Source organism: Lampris incognitus, chromosome 7 (assembly GCF_029633865.1).
Source record: "Lampris incognitus isolate fLamInc1 chromosome 7, fLamInc1.hap2, whole genome shotgun sequence".
Taxonomy (NCBI): Eukaryota; Metazoa; Chordata; class Actinopteri; order Lampriformes; family Lampridae; genus Lampris; species Lampris incognitus.
The window spans coordinates 33,467,061-33,489,073 of NC_079217.1; the positions used below are offsets into that span (position 1 = coordinate 33,467,061).

The window sequence follows — 22,013 nt, forward strand, 5'->3', positions numbered from 1 at the left end:
CCCGGGGTCTCCTCCCAGTTGGCCGTGCCCGGAAAACCTCCAATCGAAGGTGTCCAGGAGGCATCCTGATCAGATGCCCGAACCACCTCAACTGTCTCCTTTCGACGCGAAGGGGCAGCGGCACTACTCAGAGCTCCCTCCGGGTGTACGAGCTCGTCACCCTGTCTCCAAGACTGAGCCCAGACACCCTAAGGAGCAAACTCATTTCAGCCGCTTGTATCCGCGATCTCACCCTTTCGGTCACTACCCAAAACTTTTGACCATAGGTGAGGTTTGGAACGAAGACTGACTGGTAAATTGAAAGCTTTGCCTTCCGGCTCAGCTCCCTCTTCACCACAACAGTCCGGTACAACGTCCGCATTACTGTTGGTGCTGCACCAATCCGCCTGTCGATCTCCCGCTCTGGCCTACCCTCACTCATGAACAAGACCCCGAGATACTTGAACTCCTTCACTTGAGGCAGCTCATCCCCAACCCGGAGGGAGCAATCCCTAATTTTCCGGTAGGGAACCATGGACTCAGACTTGGAGGTGCTGACTCTCATCCCGGCCATTTCACACTCAGCTGCACGTTAAATATACTGATACAACATGAACAGTTGTAAACATCATTTATGTAGTCAATGACTATTTACATGATCACGGAAATGACGAACTGCACATAGTGGGACGGATTTTGGGGGCGGGCTTAGAGTCACATGATCCATCCTCACCAACTGAAATGCGAAATTGTTTGGCAACACGGAAGTTAGCTGTCCTTATGTCGTTCCTGTGAGTCAAAGCTACACGAGTTGGGAAATGGCAGTGTTTATACATGCATATTCTTATAAGGGCATTTATTGCATATAGTTTGATATAGTCTATGAGCTAAGATATCGGTCAGACTGTACTGCACATCGTTAGTCTTGCGTTTTTTTGTCTTTTTTTAATTTTTCTATTTTTGCCTCGTAGTAGTTGTACGTTTTGGTAAAGCCTCGCGCTGACTTTAACAACCAGGAATGATGTCAAAATCAACCAAGTGGGACAGAAACGATTCGGATGAATCAAAAAACCTACCGATTTATCAACACAAGACCAAGCTCATTCAGGCCGTCAAAGACGGCACATTCCTTGTTGTAACTGGAGAGACTGGGAGTGGGAAAACTACACAACTTCCACAATATTTGCACGAAGCAGGTAAGATAATAATTCTCTACGTGTCGAATAAAACAAGATGAACAAATGGGCAAGAAAAGTGCCGCGGTTATTCGCAATGTTGCTGTCTTGCTTGTTTAGGTTATTGGGGAGCTGGTAAAATTGGCGTCACCCAGCCCAGGCGGGTGGCAGCTATCACAGTGGCTCAGAGAGTGGCCAAGGAGATGAGATGTACCGTTGGAAGAGAGGTTGGCTACCAAGTACGCTTTGATGACTGCACATCTCAGGTGAGAAAAGGAACAACCAACGCAGTATTTTATTTTTGTGTCTTGAACATTTCATATGAAACAGTTTGGACTAAATCTATGTTAACCTTGTTGCATCCAGGACACGGTAGTGAAGTACATGACAGACGGCTGTTTACTCAGAGAAATCCTGGCAGACCCTGGGCTTTCACAGTATAGTGTTGTGATTTTGGATGAAGTCCACGAACGGAGTCTCAATACAGTAAGTTCACCAAGAAGCAAATTCATGAGATTGATGGTACAATAATAGCATCCGTAATGTCTTAGGTTGACCATGATATGTTTGAAGTATGTCAGTTTCCCGGATGGGCAACATTCATTCTTTCCAGGCTATCACTCAGTGACATCAATGAACGGATGTCTGATTCATGTATGTTGTCATGAAAAAGTAATGTCAGAAATGCAGGGTCTAACTGATGTCAGTCCAGGAGAATGACGTGCTGTTTTATTAACATTCTAAACTTAAGGAAGCCAGTTCTGCAGGGTCGGTTGCACAACATTGCCACTGGAGATGATAGGGATACCGTGTTATTTTGAAGAATGCTTTAACAGGTTAAATGCTATTTGACACACAGGGTATGACCATGGATTCTCTGAAATGGATTCTCTGGATGTACTTGTAAAAAAAAAAAAAGGAGGGGGAAAATGCAGAACGACACAAGTAATTCTTAACAATTCTTATGTTTTAGGATATTCTCCTCGGTTTATTGAAGAAAGCCTTTTCCAACCCTAAAAAGGGCACTGAAGGCCGCTCACGCCCACTGAAAGTTGTGGTGATGTCAGCCACCTTGGAAACTGATAAACTTTCTGCCTTCCTTGGCCACTGCCCTGTCTTTACTATTCCTGGGAGGACCTTCCCTGTCAAATGCAAGTTTGGCTCTGCCATTGGTCCCAAAGACAAGGACAGCTCCAGCTATGTTAAAGAGGTGGGTTGTGGCTTTTTGTTTATTAACTGAGAAAGAGAACACCATTCAGTTGGTTTTAGAATTCAAGAATCAACAGTGGTTCGCATGTTCAAGATGGTTAGATTATTTGGTGCATTATCACCTTTTTATTCAACAGGTTGTGAAGGTGGCTCTTGATGTGCACACCAGTGAAGTAGCTGGGGATATTCTTGTGTTTTTAACAGGTAAGAAATATCATTATCTTAAGATCTCTTGAAAGCATTTACGAAGCTTGACTAAATCCAATTTAATAAAACAAAAACCCATCCATGTTTGACAGGTCAGTCAGAGATAGAGAAAGCCTGTGACATGCTGTATGAGAAGGCAGAAGCCATAGACTACCGCTATGATGTACAGGACCAAACTGTGGATGGTCTTCTTATTTTGCCCTTATACGGAGCCATGCCCACTGGTGAATACAAAAGAGCAACACTTGAAGCTGATTTTGAACTTTCCTCATAGCACCACTGCAATGCTGTAAAGGAAAAGTCAAATGGTGTGTTAACAATCATTTGTGCTGTCCTTATAGATCAACAAAGGCAGATCTTTCAGCCTCCTCCTCCTGGCATAAGAAAGTGTGTGGTAGCTACCAACATCGCAGCAACATCTCTTACTATCAATGGCATTAAGTATGTCAGGCCTGTAGTTGTTATTACTAAGTTTTGTTTATAACAAATTATTATCACTACTAGAAGTTTCTATTATGGCTGTGAAGACAAGCATCTCAACAGCAATGCTGTTTTTCTCACAGGTACATTATTGATAGCGGGTTTGTGAAACAGCTCAACCATAAATCGAGGGTAGGCATGGATATCTTGGAGGTGGTGCCTATTTCAAAGTGAGTGTCAGAAAAAAACTGTACCATTACACACATTTAATTTGACTTTATGAAATAATATGATAAAAAAAATATTTTCTGACATTCATGTCAATAAGCAAGAAAGGTGCTAAGGCATGGATTTGGATAATTTTGTGATAAGGAGTGAGGCACAGCAGAGAGCAGGCAGAGCTGGGAGAACTTCAGCGGGGAAATGCTTTCGAATCTACAACAAGGAATTCTGGGAGAAGTGCATGCCAGAATATACTGTCCCAGAAATCCAGAGGACCAGCCTCACTGCAGTAGTACTCACACTCAAGTGCCTGGGAGTTCATGATGTCATCAGGTGAATGGGTATATGTTTGCTGTGTAGCTGAATGTGTTCAAACCTTTTGTTCAATATATTTCTAGTCGCTTTTTTTTTTTTTAGATATGGCTATTATTTTCAAAAGATTGCTTTCCATATCTTGGAAATAAATGGCCAGTGCTTGATAAATAACTTTTTTTTTTAGGTTCCCGTACCTGGACCATCCAGAGGAGAGGTTTATCCTAGAAGCGCTGAAACAACTCTACCAATTCGATGCCATTGATAGGTGAGTAATGGCACACCTGGACCTAATCCTGACTTTCAGTTGTACAAATCCAAATGTATTAAGAATTTGAATTTCCTGTCCTCTGTCTGTTTGGCATTTGGGTACAGGAGAGGTAAAGTGACTCAGTTGGGGGAGCTGATGGTTGAGTTCCCCCTCCATCCAGGGCTCGCCAGGGCCTTACTCAAAGCAGCTTCTTACGGCTGCCATGACCTGCTTCTCCCAGTAGCTGCCATGCTGTCTGTTGAAAACATCTTTATTCGGCCAGGTGTGCAGCTGTTCATCTTTTTAATAAGGTTTAAAAAAAACATTTAAACTTTATCCTCACTGCATGTTTGTCCATCTAATTAAAAATGCATTATTTTTCAGTATGACTTGTGCATGTGGTCCGTTCAAGTCAACATCTTTGACATTTATAATTTCGTTGTCACTCAGCTCATTATGCTGAGCAACCTTCAGGTACAATAAATACATTAATGGAAGAAATAATGATAAATAGATAAATTGATATACAAGTAAACAATTGTATATTAAAAATTATATATCACAAGATTTGTGAGGAGCCAAATGAGGCATTTAGGTGGATTAAAAAAACATCTAGAACCGAAAATAAGTAAAAATTCCTGTGTCATTTGAAAAAAAATTTCCCGAAATATTGTCAACAAAGCACATAATCATTTAAAGAATAATTCAGAATATATCTCCTGTCATTGAAGTATAATCAACAGAAGGAAAGAGAACACGACGTTTTCAGTTATAGGTATATACAAGAGAAGTGTCCTATTCAACTTGAAAATACATTTAGATGAGATTGGTAAGTTGAAGTCCTGAAGAGTTGCGTTTTCAGTTTACTATGCTTTGACTGACTATTCTTCAGGCCACCCAGAGAAGCAGAATGAGGCAGATGAGAAGCACAGGCAGCTGGCTGCCGAGGCAGGCAGTGTTAATGACTTTGCCACACTACTCAATGTGTTTCAGCTGTGTAAATTAAGGTACTGTATTTCACCCATTATAGTTGATAGATGATGCTTGGTCTTTTTGTTTTTATTTTTTGTAAACGCCATAAGCAATGAGTGATGGAAATATATCCAGTCTCCTTTTTGGTTTGTGTGCTGCTATTAGATAAACTTTGTAAGATAGATCAACTATATTAATTCCCCATTGGAGGGTTATCTTTATGCATGCTCAATAATCCAGGTAAGGAAAACACAGGAAGTTGAATCAGTTCATCTGGACACAGTTTATTAAAAGAAATGTTTCATCACTCATCTAAGTGACTAACAGTCACTTGGATGAGTGATGAAACGTTCCTCCCACTAAATGCTGTGTCCAGATGAACCGATTCACCTTTCTGTGACATAGGGGGGACTGGTTTAGCAAACCACACATAAAAACAATGGACACATGGAAACGCCAAATTACAGACCATTAAAACCGATAAAACATTGTATTCCACAGAGGCGTTGATGATAATTACCTAAAATTAAAGCCTGTGAAAGGCAAAAGTATATCATTATTCACGTGATTCATGACTTCTTCAGGGACAAAAGACTTAAAAATGTCTGGAATATTATGGCGTTACTAACTGGTCACTAAATGTGTTTACTGGTCACTATGTGTTACTTTTTGCTTTAAAAATCAGACATGTTATTACTTCTGGTGCATGCATCAAATATACACTACCGTTCAAAAGTTTGGGATCACCCAAACAATTTCGTGTTTTCCATGAAAAGTCACACTTATTCACCACCATATGTTGTGAAATGAATAGAAAATAGAGTCAAGACATTGACAAGGTTAGAAATAATGATTTGTATTTGAAATAAGATTTTTTTTACATCAAACTTTGCTTTCGTCAAAGAATCCTCCATTTGCAGCAATTACAGCATTGCAGACCTTTGGCATTCTAGCTGTTAATTTGTTGAGGTAATCTGGAGAAATTGCACCCCACGCTTCCAGAAGCAGCTCCCACAAGTTGGATTGGTTGGATGGGCACTTCTTTGAGCAGATTGAGTTTCTGGAGCATCACATTTGTGGGGTCAATTAAACGCTCAAAATGGCCAGAAAAAGAGAACTTTCATCTGAAACTCGACAGTCTATTCTTGTTCTTAGAAATGAAGGCTATTCCATGCGAGAAATTGCTAAGAAATTGAAGATTTCCTACACCGGTGTGTACTACTCCCTTCAGAGGACAGCACAAACAGGCTCTAACAGGTACTATTTAATGAAGATGCCAGTTGGGGACCTGTGAGGCGTCTGTTTCTCAAACTAGAGACTCTAATGTACTTATCTTCTTGCTCAGTTGTGCAACGCGGCCTCCCACTTCTTTTTCTACTCTGGTTAGAGCCTGTTTGTGCTGTCCTCTGAAGGGAGTAGTACACACCGGTGTAGGAAATCTTCAATTTCTTAGCAATTTCTCGCATGGAATAGCCTTCATTTCTAAGAACAAGAATAGACTGTCGAGTTTCAGATGAAAGTTCTCTTTTTCTGGCCATTTTGAGCGTTTAATTGACCCCACAAATGTGATGCTCCAGAAACTCAATCTGCTCAAAGAAGTGCCCATCCAACCAATCCAACTTGTGGGAGCTGCTTCTGGAAGCGTGGGGTGCAATTTCTCCAGATTACCTCAACAAATTAACAGCTAGAATGCCAAAGGTCTGCAATGCTGTAATTGCTGCAAATGGAGGATTCTTTGACGAAAGCAAAGTTTGATGTAAAAAAAATCTTATTTCAAATACAAATCATTATTTCTAACCTTGTCAATGTCTTGACTCTATTTTCTATTCATTTCACAACATATGGTGGTGAATAAGTGTGACTTTTCATGGAAAACACAAAATTGTTTGGGTGATCCCAAACTTTTGAACGGTAGTGTAAATGTCATAATTAATCCTTATCCTTATTTGTGCATTCTGCAGTGGTTTTCCCTCAACATGGTGTAAAGATAATTGGATCCACTGGAGGGCACTCAAGACAGCATTCAGTGTGGAGACTCAGCTCCGAGAGATCCTCCTTCGACTCCAACAGGTAGCTGACAGTCCTTAGACTTTTATTCCTGGAAGCTTGTCATGTATCCAAGAGATATAAATATTAAACAACATTCATAACATAATGGTTATCTTGTTTTGCCACTGGTTGTGATAGATATCCAAAGGAATTGAATTGAGTGCAACTGGACTTGGTATATATCCAGTTGCACTCGATTCAATTCCTTTGGATAACCATGACCTGGATGAATGAGAACATTCACAGACATGTTGTGATAGATGGGTTGTCTCCTCTGTTGGTTAGGCTAGCCCCACACTTGCATACATGGGAGTGGAGTTCTTTGCAGTTATTTGTAGTTAAACATTGAGCATAGTCATTTTCTCTCCTTTTTTATCAAACACTTCTTTTTTTTTCTACTGTTGTTTATAATTGTGTTGAAATAAGCTCATGGATGCATCCTGTTTCCTTACAGAAGAGAGATTTCCCATCAGAAGTGTTTACTGGAAATAAGAGTGAACTCTTCAGACAATGTCTCTGCACAGGATACTTCACTAATGTTGCCAGAAGGTAGAAATTAAAGTTGATAATCAAAAATATTCACTCACATTTCACTTTTACATTCCTTTAACAATTATTGTTTTGCATTATGGCCTATTTTCTGGTCATGAATAATGGTTTACTAATGTTTCATATGCCACTTGGTAGGTCTGTCGGAAAAGTGTTTTGCACAATGGATGGTCATGGATCCATGGTTCATATTCATCCGTCATCATCGGTAAATGTGCATCTATTAATTTTTTAAAATAAAATTTGATTTCTGAACAAGACACTTTAAAGGGTAGTTTTGATATTTTTAAACCTATGCCCCATTTTTCCATCATTTGGGGTCTAAATGACTAATAGGGACAAATTCTTTTGGAATTGGTTTAGTATTGAGTGAGAATGCTTAATCTGGCAGCTGCGAAAGAGGCTGCAATGTAATCTGCCGGGGCAAGTGCACCCACTAAAAGTGCTCGTTTTTGCCACTGATAAACTCAGATTGTCTGACAACATTACTGAAAGGATCCCTACAGAGATAGACCTTTTTCTTTACATTTGCTTCTTCCAGTCTCTGTTGTAACGTCCCTGCTACTGCTGCTGCTATTTACACATGGGGCTTTGGTTTTGGATGCTTACAAAACAAGAAGTCATGCCGAATTTAATCAGAGCTGAGGTAGCATAGCCTGAAACAGGGAAACTGCTAGCAATGATTTATTTCCAAATTCATGGCTGAATATTCATAGCTGAGTATTTGGCTAATTTCGGCAATGTGGATGAGGCATTTGAACTTGATGGCCACCCATATATATGTGTGTGTGTGTGTGTGTGTCTATACAGTTAGTTTCCAAGAACCAGGAAGAGAGGCAAGCAGCCATATCACGGGCATGATGTAGACAGTCTGTAACTACTTCGCTAGGATGTGTAGATCGAAGAAAGTGCACGCAGTTGATGACGATGATGTCACAGATCAGAGACCAAGTCTGGTTGTTGGTGTAGTGCAAATGCAGCCGCAGATGGATGAATGGACAGTTGAATTGAAAATGGCATGCAAATGTGTAAAATTTAAACTGGACACTGGTGTGCAAGCCAACATAATTACTTACAGCCTGCTGCAGAGAATTGGGAAAAAGAATGTATTTAGACACAAAAATATGAAGCTGTCTACATAGACAGGAGACAAAATACCTGTGAAAGGAAAGTGTAACTTGACAGTAAAATCCATTCATCCATCCATCCATTATCTGAACCGCTTATCCTGCTCTCAGGGTCACAGGGCTGCTGGAGCCTATTCCAGCAGTCATTGGGCGGCAGGCGGGGAGACACCCTGGACAGGCCGGCAGGCCATCACAGGGCACGTGTAGTGGAATTCATTGTGGTAAAGACAGATGCTAAACCAATCTTCGGAATTCATGCATGTGAGGAAATGAGGCTCATCCAGAGAATGATGGTATTGAATAAAAGTGAACATTGGATTGTTAGATTGTTGTCAGATAGTGCCTTGAACATCATCCACTTCATTTTTATCATTTTCAAATATGTTCTATTAAATATATGTTCATTTGAAGGCAGCCTTGTGTTGGGGTTAGTGTTGCTGTAAATTTTGGCACATTTTTTACATTTTACTGCAACTGAATATTGGCCACAAATATCGGCTGTCGGCCTCCATAACATTAACTCCATAACTACATTCTCTCAACTGCAGAACATCCATCTGGTTCTGCTGATGTGCGGTGTAATAATGTGCACTGCAAAGGTGTACTTATGCAAAGGAATACAGACATTCTGCGGTTGAGAGAATGTAGGTCCATATGGGAGGGTTTTGTCCGTGTCCCATTCCTCAACTTCCGTGCTGGCTACTCCTGCTGAATCTCCAAACTGGGAGCGCACAGACTCCCATCTACTGCAGGTAATACACTTATTATTGATAAGTACCTCATGCAACCCCACTTCAAAAAACCCGAGCTATCGCTTTAAAGATGAGAGAAAGGGAACATAATTACACTAATGTACATATTTCCATTCAGTTCAGTCAAAGCCTGCTGGGAGCACTTTAACCAATTTATGTGGACTTAATATTATAATTATTCAGTTTGATCAGTTTACTTCCTGCTGTCCATGCTGTTTAATTCATTCCATTTTCATGTTTTGGAAATTATTTGTTTTTAATTAAAAAAATAATTCCACTCAGATTGTTATCTAGTGCCTTGAACATCATGCATATTTTTTAAAGTATTTTCTGTTTTGCACAAAATTCAATCAAACATATGTTCATTTAAAGACAGCCTTGTGTTGGGGTGTGTGTTGCTGTAAATTCTGGCACAATTTTTTTTTTTTTACATTTACTGCAACTGAATATCGCCCCCAAATATCGGTTATCTGCCGCCATAACTTAACAATAATTGATATCGGTATCGGCCCTGAAAAAAACGTATTGGTCGACTCCTAGTCGACAGTAACCATTTTGACTAGCATGATTATGCTACTGCCGGCCAAAGAAGCTGGTTCACCCTCCTCTGCCTGTTGCCCCTCTCTCTCTTTGTCAACTTGAATTTCTAGGGGCTCTTCATCCATATACTTTAAAATAAATACAGGCAGCCATCAAATTCAAATGCCTCACCCACATTGTCGAAATAAGTTATTGCTAGCAGTTGAGGAAGGCCAAAGAGGAGGTTTATGGATGTTGTGATAGAGGACATGCAGGTGGCTGGTGGGACAGGGGACGATGCAGAGGACAGGAAAAAATGGAAACGGATGGTCCACTGTGGCGACCTGTAACAGGAGCAGCCGAAAGTAGTAATAGTTCCTCTATGTCTCAGGCTATTCGACCTCAAATGAATGGTCAGCTCTGATAAGATTTGGCATGACTTCTTCTTTTGCAAACATCTGAAACCCTCTTTTGCAAACATCCAAAACCACGCCTCACAAATAGTAGCAGCAGTAAAAGGGATGTTACAGTAGAGACTGGACGATGCGAAACATAAAGAAAAATTGTGTATCTCTGTAGGCATCTTCTCCATAATGTTGTTGGACACTTATAATAACAATCTGAGCCTGTTTGTGGAAAAAAACAAGCCCTTTTTAGTGGACATACTTTGACGGGCACACTTTCTCCGGCAGAAAACATTGCAGCCCATTTTGTAGCTGCCAGCTGAAGCGGTCTCACTCAATACTGGACCAATTCCAAAAAAATGTTTGTATTAGTCATTTAGACCCCAAATGATGGAAAAATAGGGCCCAGGTTTGGAAATACTGGAATTACCCTTTAACTTAATTTGAACCCAGGGAAGTGTCCTCCCTTCCAATTTTTCTCCTTGATGTTTTTTTCCCTCGTCTCCCTCAAGCTATTTGATCAGGAGGCGGAGTTGGACTGGATCATCTTCAATGATGTGCTGGTGACCTCTAGGGTTTACATCAGGACGGTGTGCCCCATTCGTTATGAGTGGGTGAAAAGCCTATTGCCCAAGCTCTATGAGGTAGACGTCTATGAGCTGAGCAGTGTGGCGAGGGAAGAGGTGACTGATGAGGAGGTGGCAAAATGGGAGACCAGGGAGACAGCAAAAAGACAAACAGGTTTGAAATAACTTATTAAAGTGATGCTGAAGTGTGGTAGGACCTTGGGTTGTGTAGTTACCTGGCCATGGTCTGAGTCCAAATAATCACAAAATGTCTTCAATAGTCGCTCCGTGCACCCAAGATGGACAATTTTCAATACTGGCTTTTCTTCTCTGTCCATTAACTTCCATTGCATGGCAAATCAGTTCTCAAAATCAAACCTTATCACATAGATGATTGCAAACAAAGCGGATTCTGGCAGTTTATTCAATAACAAGCCCTATCGCTCATGTTTTAGGAAAATTAAATGTCTTTGTCCTATGTCATTGTACCATGTGAAATTGAAAGCAGATCTGGTGGGAATTGGTGATTGTTGCTCATGTAAGAATGGTCCAAATCTCCATACCTACTTCTGAATCCAGTATTTTTGATGGTAAACAAACAGAACAGATGTTATCTTGCTAGCATCAACATACTCCATAGCTTGCTAAGAACATTTGATTGTTTTCTTTATATTTTCTTTATACAAAACCACCATGTTTGAGGGAGACTTTTAGAGGAGCATGAGGAATATACAGTAGTTGCTGTGTATCTTTTTGAGCTAGAATAGTCAATTTAAGTCAAGTCAATTTTATTTGTATAGCCCAATATCACAAATTACAAGTTTGCGTCAGGGGGCTTTACAGCAACACAACATCCTGTCCTTAAACCCTCACATTGGATAGGGAATAACTCCCTAAGAAAAACCTTTAATGGGGAGAGAGAGAAAAAAGGAAGAAACCTCAGGGAGAGCAACACAGGAGGGATCTCTCTCCTAAGATGGACAGCATGCAATGGATGAACATGCAATGGATGAATGAATACTCAGACAAAGAGCTGCAGGAGTGCGAAGCATCAAGAGCAGATCATCTGGAGCAGCCTACCATTCCAGCCGACCCAAACTGTCCCCAGATACCTTTAATGGAGGGCAGCTGATGGAGCAGCTGTAGCCATTGTATCACTATACCATCAGAGAACCAGTTTCTCTGTTGTAGAGTGGATGTTTGTAGAAGTAAAACTGAGATATGGAGACAGAAGAGGAAAGAGAGCTATGTCTAACAAAGCATCCAGACTTCCAGCTCCATATATACCCTGGTGTGCTAGACACATTCCTCTGTATGCCCAGAATCAACTGGAAGAGGAACTTCAGGCCCTCTGGACCCAATGGTCAGGAACAAGCCATATCTTACCCCAATGAATGTGACATAGCCACCCTATCATCATGTAGGCTAGATATTGATTGTAATCAAGCAAAAATAACAATACTGTAGGAATACATGTGTACGATAATGCTTTCACAACAACGCCATACTCCATAATTGTTACGCTTTTTGGCCTTCAGAACAACATGAATTCATGTGGGCATGGTTTCTGCAAGAGGCTGGATGTGTTGGGCAGAATTGTTGCACCATATGGGAATGAGTACATTGCACATTTGCTGCAAATTGAATGGGCTGCAAAAAACCCTTTCCACCTTATCTCAAAGATGTTTGGTAAGGTTAAGATCTGGGGACTGCAGGCCACCGAAGCAATGAAAACTTTGTCATGTTCCTGGAACCATTCGGCGAAGATGCGTGCCTTGTGACACGGTGCATTCATATGTTGGAAGTGTCCATGCGAGTGTGAATAAACTATACTTGGTCAGCAACAACGTTCAGATACCTTTGGTGTTCACACAATCTTCAGTGGGTATCAGGGGCCCTATTGTGCTGCAATAAAAGATTCCCCACACCATCACACTGCCACTATCTTCTTTTACTATGGACAACAAACAGGATGGCTACTTGAACTCATGTTGCTTGTGCCAAATTCTTATCCTTCCATGAGCATGATGCAAAAGAAACCAGAATTTGTCAAGCCAGGCAACTTTTTTTTTTCCACTCAACGGTCTAGTTTTGATGCTCGAATGTCAATGGGTTTGAGGTTTCTGGTTCTCCTCCTGTTAGACTGTGCCAGCCATTTCTTCTTTAAACCTCAAAAACAATGGAGGAAGATAAAAAGACAGCAAACACCCTCATGTTACAATTACAATTAGTTTGTAGACATGAAAAACGGGGAAAAAACAGCAGATTTACTATTTAATGATAGTTACTATATAAGCTTGATTGGTGATAGTTGATCAACATGTTGACTCACTCCTTAAGGTGTGCCATGGATTGAACTGATGCGTTCTGTGCTTGTAGTTCTCCTGCATCCACTTGCTTATCAAGGGAGAGCTGTCAGTGGTGAGGACTTCAGCTTCAAACTTGAATAGGAAACTTATTCACGTTTTCTTGATTTTTAAAAAAAAAAATTTTTTTTAACCTGGATTAATGAGCAATATCCATGCCCTGCTACTTAAAATATGGGGGGGGAAATGAAATCCCTGTGCAACTTAGGAATGCGCTCATTGTCTCTATTTTTAAGAAAGGAGACGAAGCTGAGTGTGGAAAATACCGTGGCATTTCCTTGCTTTTCACCACAGGGAAAGCCTTGGCTAGGGTCTTGGCCAATAGACTCCTCCCAGTATTAGAGGAAATTCTGCCAGAATCCCAGAGCGGTTTTCATCCTAACAGAGGCACCATGGACATGATTTTTACTGATCACCAACTCCAAGAAAAAGCCCAGGAACCGAATCAACCATTGTACATGGCTTTCATAAACTTAACCAAAGCTTTGGCTAGTTCTCTCAAAAATAGTCTGCCCTGACAAATATATCAGAGTACTACGACTACTACATGATAATATGTCAGCTAGAGTACTCAGCAGTTATGGAGACGAGACGAAGTCCTTCAAGGTCCACACAGGAGTTAAACAAGGCTGTGTCATTGCCCCAACCTTGTTTTATGTCTTCATTGCCACCATCCTCTTCCTCATGGATCCCAATCTGCCTCAGGGAGTCAAAATCTTTTACAGGACTGATGAGAATCTTCTGAATATTAACAGATTCACGGCTAAAGGTAAACCCACCACTACAGCCATCATACGTAGAGGTGCAGTACGCCGATGACAATGTCATAGTGTCCCTCGTAGAAGAGGAACTACAGAGTATACTGGACGCCTTTGCAAAGACATACAAGCAGCTTGGCCTGGTAATTAACATAAAGACCCATATCCTCTACCAACCCCCATCTAACAGAAATATGCCTGCTCTGCCTCCATCCAACTCTGTAGACAACACCAGACTTGAAAATGTGAAACACTTCCCCTATCTTGGCAGCCTTCTCTCCTCCAAAGCCAACATTGACATTGAAATAAACCATTGTCTCAGGTGTGCCAGCCAGGGCTTCTCAAGTTTGAGTAAAAGGGCTTTTGAAAACTGCGACCTTCAGGTCAGAACAAAAATTCTGGTGTACAGAGCAGTAGTGCTGCCCACTGTACTGTGTGGTTCAGAAACCTGGACCACATATAGCAGGCACCTGAAGGCACTCAAGGCATACCAACAGCGATGCCTCAGGAAGATCCTTAAGATTAGCTGGAAGGATAACCGCACCAACTTCAGTGTCCTTGAGGAGGCCAGCATGCCTACTATAACTGCCACCATCACACAACATCAGATGAGATGGACTGGCCATGTCCTCCCCATGTCTGACTCTCGCCTCCTGAAACAAGTCCTTTACTCTCAGCTCATGATAGGACGCCGTGCCCCGGGAGAACAAAATAAGTGATATGAAGATAACATCAAGGCCCACATCAAAAGGTTTGGCATTGACCTTAACACCTGGGAATAAGCAGCAAAAAACAGGGAGGTCCGGAGACTGGCTGTCCGTGAGGGTGTTCTGCTGAAAACAAGCGCAGACTCAGAAAGGAATTGCCAGATAACAGAAAGGCTTAAACCACATCCTCAACCACTTCTTCACACACCCGTGCCCATATTGCCCCAAAATATGTGGTTCCAGGATCGGCCTCTACACCCACCTGAAGATCCACAAGGACCTAGAAGGAGGATAGTCATACTCAACCTTGAGTGACCGCCGATGATGATGATTAGCTAGTAGAGTGATACTGTTCAAATGGAAGGAGGCTTCCCCTCCTACTTTTGGATGTTGGATTGTAGAGGTTATGCAGTCATTGAAATGAGAAAAGATTAGATATACCACGAGAGGATCTATATCCAAATTCCACTCAACATGGAAGCACTTTTTAGACTTTGTGGAGGAGTTAAATGCTCGGTTGGTGGCTTGGGTCGATGGGCTTGCAATCTAGTTTTCAACGCTTTCTCTTCTATTCTCCTCTTCCCCTTTGCTTCTTTATTTAGTTTTATTTTTTCCTTTTTGTTCATTTAATTGATGCTTGTTACTTGTTTGTTAGTTTTTGTTATGGTTTAATCTAATTCATTATTTTGGGTGGCATGCCAGGTGGGGTGGGAGTGTGGTGGGGGGACGTTGTATGGGTCTGTGGGAAGGGTGGGTGGGCAGTGGGGGGTTAGTTGTGTTTTGAAAATTGAAAATAAATGTTGTTTAAAAAACTTATTAGCAAACACCTGCACAGCAGTATGATAATCTGAAATGTACACAATCCCTTCTACCTACCTTACACAGTCTGCAACAAGGCTAATCCCATAATATGTCCCTGACATGGATGGGCATGAATATGCCCTTGATGAAGGGATCTCTTTGGCCACAAGACTTCTCAACACAAATGATGCCAGAGTGGAAACCTCAGATATGATTTTAGGATCGGGGATTTCCTGAAATGAGCAGTCATTTTCAAAACACAGGCATGATAAGATCACAACAACAAAAAACAAAAAAACAGCCAGTATTCTTTTTTTTCTCTTTTGAATGTTTTTTCTATAAAATAAAATACAACATACATACACCAATAGGGACATGAAATATTTCACAAACCCATCAAACTCTATAGAATCAAAGAGGATAAGAATTAAAAATTAAAACACAAGTGGACAAGACAGAACATAGTGAGGTAACCTGTAGGCTTTGGCATGGCTTCCAGCCTCCAGACCCCCCCACCAAATCAAAGAAATCAAACAAAAAATACACAAATACCATACACACTACACTATTTAACCAAAATCCAACATCACCCTCCCTCCTTCCCCAATCACAATAAAAGTGCTCCCCTCCACAAATCCACTAATAAACTCTTCTTCTCTAAAATAACTATACAACATATTAACATCTCTTTGCATTATACTTCTAAAAATATTCCACACCTCAGCTTTCCTCTTTTCATAATGGGCTATATTCCTGCTTAGCTTGACAGCAAACCTTGCATGGCTTAAAACATAATTGAATAACTTAACATTACATTCGTTATTTAATATTAAGCTAAGAGTAGATGGTTGAATCATGAAAAATGTGAGTGCAGTTGTGAAAATTATCATAGCTAGAAAGCAAACACAGGCTCATTCTCTAAAATAACTAGGCTACATAAATACCTGTGGTTTGGCAAAGTCCTGTGGAGGAGGAGTTGGATGTGGGATGGCCTCATTCTGCTATGGACAGAAAGGATGGGCTGTAGGCAAAGCAGGTTTGAAATGGAATGAACTGAAGTAAAACTCACAGCTAGATCTACGTAAATAGTTTTACAAAATACTTTATGCGAAGAGGTGAAGTTGGTGGTGGGCTGATGCTATAGTGTGATCCTAATGTGGATGGATGTGATCATGCCCCTGTCGAAGAGGTATTTTTGGCAGCAGGATATTTTAGGAACAGATTGGGATCATCAGTAGTTTCTGTTGAATTGCCTGCAATGAAATAAGCAAGATAACACATAAAAACATGCAATTGAAAATACTAAAAGCAACCATAAACATTTATAAGCTGTGTATTACTGCAATACCATGCTGTTATAAACCATTATAAAAAACCAATAAGCTCAGACTATCAAAGGTGAAACTCAATGGATCAATAAAACATAATGGATGAAAAATAAAAACAGACTGTGTAATTCTGTTTCAGTAAGTCCATCATCAGTGGACATGTTGATGGGAGACAGTGGACTGGTGAGGATGCAAGGAGTAGAGGTGATGAAGGTGTATGAGTTTAAATACTTGGGGTCAACGGTCCAAAGTAACGGGGAGAGCAGAAGAGAGGTGAAGAAGAGAGTGCAGGTAGGGTGAAGTTGGTGGAGAAGAGTGTCAGGAGTGATATGTGACTGAAGGGTACCAGCAAGAGTTAAAGGGAAGGTTTACAAGATGGTTGTGAGACCAGCTGTGTTATATGGTTTGGAGACAGTGGCACTGACGAAAAGACAGGAGGCGGAGCTGGAAGTGGCAGAGTTGAAGATGCTAAGATTTTCATTGGGAGTGACAAAGAAGGACAGAATTAGGAATGAGTATATTAGAGGGACATCTCAGGTTGGATGGTTTTGAGACAAAGCAAAAGAGGCAAGATTGAGATGGTTTGGACATGTGTGGAGGAGAGATGCTGGGTATACTGGGAGAAGGATGCTGAATATGGAGCTGCCAGGGAAGAGGAAAAGAGGAAGCTCAAAGAGGAGGTTTATGGATGTGGTGAGAAGACATGCAGTTGGCTGGCGTGACTGAGGAAGATGCAGAGGACAGGAAGAGATGGAAATGGATGAGCCGCTGTGGCGACCCCTAATGGGAGCAGCCGAAAGTGTTAGTAGTAGTAAGTCAGGGCTTCCAGATGGTGACTAAAATGGTCACCAGTGTGACTAACTTTTTAATTTTGCGACCATTTTTTTTCTGCCTGTCGCCAGTGACCACCATTACCATCCTACGCACAGTCAGACAGAAGTGAGTATACCGCGCAGTTTGTTATTCCCTCTAAACAATGGGCCTCATTCATCAATCGTTCATACATACAAATTTGTTTTTACACACCCATGGAATGTTTTGGCCCTGAAGTTTGTCTCAGAGACCAGTGTAGAACCTGGTTAACCCCTGAATTTAGACATCAATTGGCCAACTCTGATGTTGTTGCAAGCCTGGGTGATTGCTCGTTGCTAGAAATGATAATAGATGTTAGGGGGAAGGAATTACAAATAACCATCAGGCTTTGCTACTGACTGTCAGACAACATTGAGAGCTAAAAAAAAATTCCACAGGTGTGGAAAAACAAATTGGTACATACAAACTAGGGCATTCACGATTGCTCCATTTTAGCAGTCGTCAACTACTCCCAAAAAGTAGTGAAGTTGTAGATTAATCGCAGGAGATTTTTTCCCCCCATAACAATGATCAATTCTCGTCAAAAAGGTCTCAAATGCCACCAGTAAAGTGTTGACTAATGTAGGTGGGACCTACCTCAGGGTAGATGAAATAGCAGAGTCCTTGATTGGCTCTGAGAGGCTGTTTACAAATGAGCCACAATCTGATTAGACTAAATCCCTAGCATGCGTTTCTGAGCTGGCGTGTTTGACTGCATTAACAACGTGGCTGCTTTCTTCCAGGTGTTTTGGTTTAATTAATGACTGTGTTAAAGCAACATTATTCAACTTTTTTACCTTAAAATAACAGCTTCAAAATCATTTCGATGGCACACTGACTTGTAATAGGTAGAATGGTGCCTCTTTCATTCCCACTTAGTGCCCCGAATGCCTGTTTTTGCACTCTGTAACTTTGGTTGAGTGGGTCCGATCTCCCCTGAGCGATATTTTTTTTTATACGATGGCAAAGTCAGTGTGCCATCGAAATCATTTTAAGGTAAAAAAAGGGAACCCAGCCTATGGGGATGCACAAACCAGTGCCTTCTTAGTGCTGGTCCCAAACCTGGATAAATGGGGAGGCTTGCGTCAGGAAGGTTATCCAGAAAAAACCTTTGCCAAATCCAATATGCGGCTCATATATCAGATAACATAAAACACACAACATTAATCACATATTTTAAAAGCAATTCTGAAGAGGTGAGTTTTGATTAATGATTTGGATGTGGACAAATCATGATGGCCTGGTGGCCTGTCCAGGGTGTCTCCCCGCCTCCTGCCCAATGGCTGCTGGGATAGGCTCCAGCATCCCTGCAACCCTGAGAACAGGATAAGTGGTTTGGATAATGGATGAATGGATGGATTTGAACGTGGACAGATCGGTACAGTCTCTATGTTTAGGGAGAGTTCCAGAGGGAGGGGGCAGCTATGGCGAGGACTCTGTCCCTTCAAGTCTGGTGCTTGGTCCTGTGTGGTGGAGACAGAGCAGAGTTCTGCATGTATTGAAGTTTGTTTAGGACTTTTAATGATGAGCCATAGAGAATGCTGTTGCCGTAGTCAATTCTGGGTGTGATAAAGGCATGGATCAAGGTTTCAGAAGCAGAGGAGAGTGATGGCGGAGAACAGCTATGTTTTTAGATGGAAAAAGGCAGTTCTGGTGATTTGATTGACATGTTGATCAAAGGAAAGGTTGTTGTCGAAAATGATTCCAAGGTTGTGCATGTGTGGGGAGGGAGACAGTGGAGTAATCAATGGTGAGCCAGAAGTTGTGAGTGATTTTTTTTTTTTAATACATGGTTTTTAACCTGTAGATGAAAACAAACTCAGTAAAATGGTCTAGGGTTTAGTTTCTCTTAAAGAGATACTTTTATGCTGTTTCTGAGCACATTTTTAACACGGGTGGTTTGAATTACAATGGAAAGGTAGGTGTGGTTTTATGATTTCATAGCTATTGGCTACTGAAATTCAGGACGGTCGTGTGGATGTGGCTGGGTGAGCTAAACACGGGGTAAACCGCTTGCCGTAGAAAAACGAGGAATTCACTGGTGACAGCCCCCTTCCTGCTGTGTCGTCACTTTACAACAACAACAAAAAAAAGATGAGCGACGAGACCACCGACAGCAACTTTGAGGTTGAGGAAGTGGAAGACGATTCCTCTTTCTCAGTGGAAGTTGACTACTCGCCTGATGAATATGTTGCTCAGCCAATACAGCCATATTCCTTCGAACCAAAAGGGTGCATCTCCGCTTTTATAGCGTCCCACTGCGGACACGCCTTCTGTGCTAATGTTAATTTGTGACGTGGCAAGTTGCCACATTTTCGCCAACCAGAAATCAGTTACTCGACCGCCGATATCTCTCGTCTAGTGATTTTAGGGCTACCATCTGTCTCATCGATCACATCCACACTCTTTACATCGATTAACAGGGAAAGTCGGATTTTGATGCAAGTATCTCCTTACAAAACTATACACAAAAAATAATGTGACCAGCTATATTTTTATATAGGTTTACCTTTTTATTCAAGGCACTTTTCCTACACCTAGCACCATTAGAAAATAGCCCAGTTAGGTTTGGAATCCATCCAGTCTAGTGCAACACTGGTATTTGGGCTGGCTAAAGGTGGGAATGGGAAAATGACATTTTGCAAAGATTCAACTTTAGATTTGACTCAGCCTATAGGCTCATGACAAGTATTTCTTTCATTATCGGCACATTTTCACTTGAAGGCAGTCTTATAGTACTCCCTTATTAAAATACATTGTCAAACATTTTGATTTTAACTCTATAACAAATATAAAACTGGAAAATAAAAGGTAAAAAATAAATAGTAATATACAGCAGCTCATTTCAATTTGATTTCCACAGAGAAGGCACTGCCTGCCCTGACTGCATATTGTGGATGGGGCAACTGATAATAAACATCTTTCCACTCATGATAGTGGCTTTACATTGGCTTACCATCAAGTTTAGGATTCATTTTAAGGTTTTTTTTTCACATATAGAGCCCTGCATGGTCAGGCACCTGTGTACATCTGTGACCTGCTCCATCTTTACATCACCAGTAGGTCGCTTGGGTCTTCTGACCAGGGCTTACTGGATGTCCTTCACTCTCGACTGAAAACAAAAAGTGATCATGCCTTTTAAGTTGTGGCTCCAACACTGTGGAACCACTCTACCTTTAGACACATGATCTGTGGTCTCTGTTGATGCCTTTAAAACACAGTTGAAGACCCATTTATTCAAACTGGGTTTTGTCTCACCTCATGCTGTCTAGTGTTTGTAATTTTGTGATTTTAAGGTCTTTTGTTGCTTATGTTTTATTGTTTGTTTCTTTTTTAATGTTTTATGGTCTTATTTTTTTAACAATTTCATCTTGTGAAGCACTTTGTGACCTTGCTCTGTGAAAGATGCAATACAAAATAAAATTTACTTTGCAAAGTGCTTTGGTTGATGCATTCACCCAATGGTATAAATTAGGTTAGAATTTCATTTCAGATCTTTTTAGTGTTTTAAAGTGAAGATAAGGCTAAGATTTGCCTTTACATTGTTGCATGTTGTGCTGTTAACTAACGAGCTTGTTCTTTTTTCAGAGGGGTCAACTGAGGATGCCATGAAGAAGCTTGAGAAGCGAAACAACGATAGCAGTGTTAGTGATGCCCGTGCTCGGTACTTGCAGCGAAAGCAAGCGAGACAACAAAGTAAATTGGTATGACGGAGAAGAACTTGGGACTCAAATTATCAGGGTGCTGTTCAGAGGACATTGACAATATATAAAAAAAAATTATTCAAGATTTGATCTGGAAAAAAAAGTGTGAATAAAGATTTATTTTTGCATTTCTGACATTACTTGTCACTTAATCCTCACATGATGTGCTTTTTTTTTACCACGCAGGTGCAGTGGTCCTTTTGTAGTCTCATATGTGCTGTTTGTATTCCCATGGTGGTGATGGAGAAGCAACGACCCTTCGATCTATTGTTTCTTAAATGGGTTCATTGCTCAAGGCTTTGTATAAAACGATTTCAGATTAAATTATGTGTCAGCTCCACTGCAGTGGAGACATTTTGTTAGGCCTCAAAGGCTTCATGTACACCACTATATGCAAATAGTCCTGTTTATATGTATTTCTGCAGTCAGTATTATTGCAGTAAAGGATTTGTATTAAGACACTGATATTTTCATGTGTGTGTGGTTTTGTTTTTTTCCTGATTTATTGGAAATGTGATAAAAGGCATAGGCTACATTGTACAGGTGTATGCATACGGACAAAAATGGATGGATTCTTCAAAGCTGACAGAGGTCAAATGAGTTTACACCACTTACTGGGGAAGTGAGGCACTTCAGAGACTTGGCAGAACTTTTAAGCTTGCTATTTAGGAAGAAAACGCGTCAAAGGGAATTTAGGAGGCTGGATTGCAAAAAAAAAAATCAGTGCCAGCTTGGGCTACAATTGCTTCTATTACTGACAACCAATGTGTCAACGCCCACATACA

General features: G+C 41.0%; 1 protein-coding gene across 1 annotated transcript; it reads left to right on the plus strand.

The window, feature by feature from the left end:
- Window positions 1–782: 782 nt before the first annotated feature.
- Window positions 783–21,557, plus strand: dhx40 (DEAH (Asp-Glu-Ala-His) box polypeptide 40). The gene is made up of 17 exons (XM_056283297.1): window positions 783–1,175; window positions 1,275–1,420; window positions 1,521–1,640; window positions 2,128–2,364; window positions 2,501–2,567; window positions 2,663–2,794; window positions 2,912–3,011; window positions 3,134–3,220; window positions 3,363–3,545; window positions 3,712–3,792; window positions 3,900–4,057; window positions 4,667–4,781; window positions 6,708–6,816; window positions 7,250–7,344; window positions 7,483–7,552; window positions 10,659–10,887; window positions 21,113–21,557. Exons 1-17 carry the CDS (start codon window positions 998–1,000, stop codon window positions 21,232–21,234), a joined length of 2,229 nt encoding a protein of 742 aa, XP_056139272.1. The 5' UTR covers window positions 783–997; the 3' UTR covers window positions 21,235–21,557.
- The last annotated feature ends 456 nt before the right edge of the window (window positions 21,558–22,013 follow it).